This window comes from Nothobranchius furzeri, chromosome 7, assembly GCF_043380555.1.
Source record: "Nothobranchius furzeri strain GRZ-AD chromosome 7, NfurGRZ-RIMD1, whole genome shotgun sequence".
Lineage (NCBI taxonomy): Eukaryota > Metazoa > Chordata > Actinopteri > Cyprinodontiformes > Nothobranchiidae > Nothobranchius > Nothobranchius furzeri.
The window spans coordinates 31,036,409-31,044,362 of NC_091747.1; the positions used below are offsets into that span (position 1 = coordinate 31,036,409).

The window sequence follows — 7,954 nt, forward strand, 5'->3', positions numbered from 1 at the left end:
ACACACAAAACTCTCTAGCCGGCCGGGAGCGCAGTCCGTCCGGCTCATCCACGCACACACAGACAGTAACGGATCTCGCTGTGCTTGCTTCACTGTTTCTCACGTTTCTTCAGTTTTCTCTAGGTTTTCTTCAGCTCGCCTCTTTTTCGGCTGAATATTTAAAGTTACTTTTTTTCGTAACTTACATGGTGCATTTGACAAGACAGAGCTGACGTGCTGCATCTCTACCTCCTCTCCGGTCGGGTTTTTAAAATTTTTTTTTAACTCTCTCTCTTCCTCTCTCCCTCTCTATCTCTCTCTCTCTCTCTTACACACACACACACATACACTCACACACACACACACACACACACACACACACACACACACACACACACACACACACACACACACACACACACACACACACACACACACACACACACACACACACACACACCTCAATCAACATTGTTTTGTTTAACTTTGTGTGGGGCAAAATGCCAAGAACGTTAAGAAAAAAATCTGTTTAATCAAATTAAAAGTAAAAAATATACATAAAGTTGTGTCTGGTTCTAGCATTTCATATTTCTTAGTTCCTTCTGCATGAGTTCAGATGTATTAATCCATGCACTTAAATATTAATGTTCTGATTTTATTGAAACACTTGTTTTGTAATAGTTTCTTTACTATTGTGATCAAAAATATTTAATCTCAATTCTGAGGCAGCTCTGTAAATAGTTTTCAAATAAACCACACACATATCAACTTCTGATCAATCCATATCAATTTCAGACTTAAAATAATATATTGATGTAAACCACAACCACTTCCGGTTAAGCCACGTCCACTTCCGGGTTATGCCACGCCCATTACGAGTACAGATACAGATAATTTTGTTGGTTGAACAGATACAGATAGTGGTGTACTCGCTCATCCCTAGTCAACATGTCTGAAGATTTAATGTTTTTCATTTGACAATGTTAAAACGCGTCGTAAATGTCCGACACGTTTTCACAAACGTGGCTTTGATAAGAGAAGTAGCGTTTTCAGGTCTACTTGGTGTCATTATGATAAATCCTGTTCAGCTGTTGGAGATTCTTTCTCTTTCTCTCTCTCACACACACACACTGCTGAGAGACGAACTGAACATTCGCAGCAGAGACGGACCGTCAGGTTAAAAATTAGCTGTACAACGTTCCTGACAATTACATTCACACACTGTGGTCCTGTCCAACTTGTCCTGGAATTTTGGGGTAGAGTATGTGAAGACCTGTCAAAGTGTCTGGAATGTCATATCCCAACTTCCCCCTCTCTTTGTTTACTGGTAAACCTGGACGATGTCCCGATTGAAACATCTTTGGTTCACGTGGTTCTGACTGCCATATGCATCGCTAAGAAAACTATCCTCTTGAATTGGAAAAATAGAGATACTCTTTGCATTAACCAGTATAGAAATCATTTGTTAGATCATATTACACTTGATATAGCCTCTGCTTCCACTTCAAATCAATCTCTCTGGGCTCCTTTGATCGGTTCCATCACATAGCGATGATGGGGGACCATTGATATTGTCCTGCAGGATGATGTGGGTGAGGGGGCGGAGGGTCTGAGTTTGGAGTATCCCTAAAGGTGGGTTCACTTGGCATGTCTGGGACTGGGGGGCTGTTGCCCCCCTCTGGAGGTGCTTGGGTTGCCTCAGGGAGTGGACTACTGGCGGTTTTGAGTGGGGCCCTTTGGAGGTGTTGGCGGCGGCCACGGGTCGCTGTCTGGCAGCTGCATTGCCGCTGGGCAGGTCTGGGTGAGGGCCTGGGGGCTCGGGGTGTGGGGGTGGCTGGCCCCGTGCGGGGATCTGGGCGGGGCCTTGGGGGTCGGGTCTTGACATGTATGCTACCGGGAAGAAGGTAGGAACATGCAGCAGTGCCTGGCCTGGGTTCAGGAGCCTCGGGTAGACCATGGCTCCTCTGATGTCCCATCACAGGGGAGGGGGAGGTCCAGGAGGGGGAGGACCCAACCTTACCTGGATGTCCTATGTCATATATTCTGGAAGTTGTGCAAATGCAGGGATGGGCGTAGATATTCTGCTGGGGTGGGTCTGGGTTGTTGTCCTCGGACTCCGTGAGGCTCTGCAATGCTGCTTCTTTGGGGCCTGGCAAGATGGGCTGGGGTCTCCATGCCCTGGGTGGCATTTTGGGAACAGAGGTGCCTATTGGGGCCAGTGGGGGAGCTGGCTCCCTGGAGGGCTAAGCCCAACCAGCTATTCCTCCCCATCCCCACACATTTCTCTCCTCCTGCTCCCTCACATCATCACACAAACATGCACATACGTAGGACCTTGGGGGTGGACAAGTCAGGCAGTGCGGGTATGGACCCCATTTCCGCATTCCTGTGCTAACCTGCCCCCCCATTTTTATTTGCACCTTAAACACTTCCACCAACGACATTCCACACAAACACACACTTAGGGCCTTGTGAGTGAGCACATTCAACGGCACTAAGCAGGGGGATTTCTCAGCCTCATCCCGAGTGCCGGTGCCCACTTCCAATTTTAAACTGCACTTAGACACAGAGGGCTGTGGGTGCAAGTGGGGTGGTGTGGTGCCATCAGCTGGCATAGGCCAGACAATGCCCGCACTGCCCGCTCACCACAGCCATGGAATACACCTCGTCAACACACTATATTGGAGCAGGTGGAGGGAGACTAGGGGTCTTAGCCACCTCTGTTGTTGCTAGGCTTCCTGGGGCTGGAGGCTAGGAGGGAGATCTGGCCGTCTGGTTGGGGTCTGGGGTGGTGGGTTGCTGTGCTCAGCGTTGGGCGGGGGAGCCTGTCCATCAGCACCCCAGCAGAAAGGGTCAAACTCTGGGAACCGGTAATGGTTGTACCCCATGTGCAGCAGTACCGGGACCAGAGTGAATAGGGTGTGTATGGGGAGCATGAGTGGGTGTCCGGCGTGCATTTTTGTAAGTTTTTGGTTGTATGTGTATGTGTGAGCATGAGGGAGAAAGTGTGTGACTGTATATGTCAGGTGGGGCCTTTGACTCCTCCCTTCTCCTGGGACTTCTTTTGATGATATAGATCTTCGTCTCCCCTCCCCCTGCCACACCTGGTGTGTAGTGCGGTGCCTTGGTCTGAGTGTTCGTGGCAACCGGGTCTGGGGGTTTAAGATTTTTGGCGTCTGCCTGATAGATCCCGGTGGCTGCCTGGTGGGGTCTGGGTCCCTGGGCTCTGCTGGGTCCCTGGCGGGGGTGGTCGCCCCTGGGTCCCGGGCTCGGCCGGCTAGGGGGTGGGAGGCTGCGGGCGGGCCTGTGGGCTTGCAGCTGATATCTCCCGGGACTCTGCCGGCTGCTGGTTGTGGCCCCCCGGGGCGATTCTCTGCGCTTTTTGAGGGGGGCGGGGGCTTTTCTGGTTGCAGTCTCCTTGGGGTTCCGGTGTTCTGGGGCAGCACCTGGATCTCTGGGACCTGGAGCTCCTTCCATCTCCTACACATCTTTGGGGGGCAGATCTGTGGTCCCTCACACTCTCTATTGGATGCTTTTTAGAGAAACCTTACATAAACCAGCGCATGCACACACACAGGTGCTCACATAGTGCTCCCATAAGTATGGGTTTGGGCACGTTCAACACATGTCTTAAGGCTGTGGTTCCCACTAAATGCACTATGATTTATTATCATGATTGTTCAGTTAAACAATGTTGATTTATGTCTTCATCAAGTTGACGCAGTGATAGCTTGCTCCTGTTGTACTGTTGTGTCCCATTTTTTCTTTCTTTTTTTCTCTTATTTCTCTTTCTGCAGGTCTAGAAGCAGACTTGTTCATTATTGTTTATTTTTGTGGAACCCCCCCCCCTCCCCACCTTTTGTCTTTTCCTTTCTCTTTCACCTCTGACTCCGTGTCTTGTCGGAATTACAAAGCATTCAAAAACAATAACAATAAAGTTTTAAGTATCAGGCGTGACATTAAAAGCAGATGCTTTGATGCTCCACCTGAGAGTAAATCTTTAAGGCTTGTCACCAGCATTCAGACATCAATTCTGTTTGCTTCACAGCCAGACAGGACACGGGGGGGAAATAAATAAATAATTAAATAATTTAAAAAAAAAGCTGTGGTAGCAGGGCTAGGTCACGGGAAAAACAGGAAGATAACCTAAATGTTTAGTTCTGTCGGCTGGGCTCAGCTCCAGTAGCCCCTCCCTCCCCCCCACACTCTGTAACACAGGGGAAACCTCGGATCACTAAGTAGTTGACAACAGATCCAGGGTCAGTCAGGAGTGCTACAAAAACCGCAGCTTTGACGATGACATGATCACAAATTTGATCAAAAACGATAAACCGTTCGGCCTTAGTACCAAATCTATACCAATTACATTTCTGCTCCAGTATCGTACCAGACTTTAATAAACTGATTTGCTGCTCATTTTTTACCTAAGGCCAGTTATAAAACAGCCAAACATGCAGGACTGCACGTCCTGGGGGGTAAAATAACTTTGCTAACCCTGCGATTTATACTTTAATATGGAAAATTCAGGAATTGTCAACAGATGGATTGAATAGCACATTAAGTTATGCTGCACAACTGCCATCTTGACCAGATGACCTCTTTTTACTCTGCAGGTAAATTACTCCCGAGTCTAGATAGTGTGTCGTATTTGCAACGTGATAAAACCATGATTGTACACACAGTAAACACTTTTGTTTAACAAATGCAAATGATGTCTAATTTACCGTTCGAAAGCCACCATTGCCAGAAAAGCGCCATCGTGAAGAAACGGTCTTTTAATGTCCAGATGCGCTCTTTAGAAGTTAGCCACGTCAGAGGAGAGCCTCTACTAGCCCAGACGTTCTCTGGACGCAAAACCAACAACAGCCTTCCTCGTCGTGAGTCTGGATGGGTGAGTCGTGAATGTTGAGGGACAGAGATCTTAATTGTTGGAACAAATCCACCTTTTCTCTTACTGTTGACTCCTTTACTCCTCTCCCTCCCCTCAGGTTAGGAGCCTGGGTGTCATCCCTGACGGCACTTTCTCGTTTAAATCTCATACCAACGTCTCTCGGTCAGCCTATTTTCACCTTGGTAATATTAGTCGCCTTCGCCCCTCTCTCTCCCTCCCCCCATTCTGCTTCTATTCTCATCCACAGTTCAGTCAGATTACTGGAACTCACTCCTGGTCGGTCTGCCTCAAAACTCTCCACGATCTCCAGTTAGGTCAGAGCTGTTCTACACGTGTCATCACCAGAACTCCCCTACCCCACCACATTAACCGCTCCTTCAGCCACCCCAGTTCAAAGTCCTTTAAAAGCAGTTTACAGTCTTTCTCCCCCACCAATCAGACACCCCCACAGCACCAGACCGGCTACTGTGGGCTTAGCCGCTGAACGGATGAGCTTAGAGGCTTCGGGGCGCTCTCGTGACATGGTGACAGTAAGCAGGACTCCAGGACTTCCTCCACTGTAGTATCTTATTCTGCTGCTTGAGCTGCATTCAGCTCTAGTGTGCGGAGCAGGGTGTGGTCCCCCTCTCATGTCCGCTAACCAACATTTCATCCTTTGATGGAGAGAGCTCCAGCCTTAAGCACCATTAAAACCTATGCTGCAGCTTTCTCCTCCTGCCATCAGGGGTTTGGAGCAGATGGGTTTTAAATTATCCCCTCATCAAACATTTCCTGAGGGCCGTTGGAGAACACAGACGTGTCCCGTTCGCTAGTCCCTCAGTGGGATTAAACGGTGGTTTGAGCCTGTGGGTCAGATTCTTCTCCGGTTCCTGTCACCTGCTGCTGGATCTAGCATCAGCTAAGACAGTGGTTCCCAACCTTTTCCCCAAGGGACCCGTTTTTACCAGTAAAATTTTTGACGACCCCCTCCCATTCTCTCTTCCAGTACAAACATTATTAAGAAATGATAAAATTGTTCAAGCACATTTTAATATGCTTTGATTCAATAGATAACAGTAATAGTAGGCTCCAGTACAGAACAAAGTCATTAACAAAACCAAACAGAGCATAATGTGCTTGACAGTTTGTATTACTTTTCTGAACACATTGTTTCTTGTAAACACGGATAAATCAATCATTCCTTTCAATAAACATTTGACACATAAAAAATACACTGAGCAAAATGTACTTAAATGTGTATATTACTGTTTATACTAGATTATTTACTGTAAAGGCTGTGATTAATCAACCAGTCCTATCTTTAATGAACTTTTGACACTTGAAAATAGAACAGTGAGCTGAGCAAAATGTTCTTAAAAGTGTGTTACTGTCTCTGTACTAATTATTTCCTGTCTTAATATCAGTAAACTTTTCACTCATGAAAAAAAATGTGAGCAAAATGTAGGCTATAAACAAGTAATAAATGAAGTTTTAACCCCGTAAAGTGGAGAGGTCCTGGCGACCCACTGAGAGGCTTTGGCGCCCCCTTGTGGGGGTCGGGACCCCCAGGTTAGGAACCACTGAGCTAAGAGATGTGGCCGACGTCCTTGGCTCCGTCGAGCCTCGGGATTCGGGATGTTGGCGGTTCTGCTGTGTGGTCCTAACCCGGAGTTCACGCCTGAACGCATCACTCTTTCAGGTCTAGAACAATTAGGCTGGACGGGTATTTTTCTCCTCCTCATAACTCCGAAGAGGAGGCAGCCTCTCGTGTTCTCTGTCCAGAGCTCCCATGTGATGTTTCATGTCTCTCTGAGCTGAGCTCACAGCGTGTTCATACAGGAACTGTTCTCTCGGAGGTCCGCTGTCTGCCCAGCGCCTCCCACACTGGGCTCACAATTCATAACCTTCGGTCACAATAGTTACTTTCCTGGTAGTTAGTTACTTTTTTGAAGTATTTAGTTGCTACAACTTTCCTAATAGTGGTGGTCCCACTCTGGAGCCTGTCTGGTGGCCCCGCCTGTTACTTTGTGGTGGTTTGATCTCTAGACACTAGATTTCAAAATGTAAACATGAAAATAGTTTATTTCAAGACTTTTGGGTTTTTCTAACTTCTCTGCACTAATGCTGTGTGTTCTCTTCCTGTTCATGACGCTAACGCGTGTGCTCATCAGCGTCTCCAGGCTATCTGATTATTCCTGTGAAGGAACAACAAACAGCTAATGGATGCTTCTCTTCTCAGGGATGGCTGGGACCATTTACTTCCTGTCAGAGGTGGAAAGGCCGGAAGCTTCCTGCTTTCCTGCCTTTGAACTTTGACCTGCTAACCGATTGCCTGGGGGTTGAAGGTAATTTGGAAGTCAACTTACCACCTGGTACCCTGGACTGGATGTAACTTTTCCCTCTTGGTCAAGACGTTCCAAGTAATTCCAAGCTGAAATAAAGGGAAGTGGGAGAAACGGCTTTGGTTCCAAACTGGCCAACCCAGGATCGTTCTGGTTTATTGGAACACATCTGTTTTTTGTGACTGCTCTCCTAGAAATGATGGACTCCTTTACTATTATGTTGCTTTGTGAGGGCAAAGGGAATCCCAGTTTAATGTCCCAGCAGTCAAACCAAGAAGAGAACTTCCAAAAGTTTAGTGCCGATACCTCTGAATGCTCGTGATGCGTTTCCTGTCAGTGTGCCGTTCTCCTCGTCTACTTAAATCCGCTCTTCTCCGTTTGTGTCCCACCTTCACCTGTTTTCGTCCAGTTTTGTTCATCTGAACAAGTCCGCATGGATGTATCTGTTCCTTGTAGTGTTGGTCCTTCTGCTGCTGATTCCCAGGCCCTGTGGAACTCTGGGTAAAATCCTTTTCAGCTGACCCGATTGGAGCTGCAACCGCCTCTCAGAAAGAACCTTTCATTTGTACTAATGTCCCTTTGTTGAGTCGGTGCTCTGGGTTTTGAGTCATAAAGCCACATCATGGTGAGGACACATGAACAGTCTCTGTGGTCATTCCGACACCTGAACCCAGTTCTCACTCGGATTTCCTGCTGAATGATGTTGCATGAGGGCGTTGTGTGACCCCAGAACGAAACCTTAAATAAAGGAAACTCACACTGA

The 7,954-nt window shown here is 47.5% G+C and overlaps 1 protein-coding gene across 4 annotated transcripts in view; it reads left to right on the top strand.

The window, feature by feature from the left end:
• lancl2 (LanC lantibiotic synthetase component C-like 2 (bacterial)) overlaps positions 1-7,954 on the top strand; it is a 42,891-nt gene extending 34,937 nt beyond the window's left edge. For all 4 annotated transcript variants that reach the window (XM_054751225.2, XM_070553028.1, XM_054751222.2 and 1 more), the window contains one exon: positions 7,089-7,954. In XM_054751225.2, coding sequence (XP_054607200.1) covers positions 7,089-7,165 — 77 coding nt within the window. In that variant the 3' untranslated portion in view covers positions 7,166-7,954. The remainder of the gene's footprint in view (positions 1-7,088) is intronic.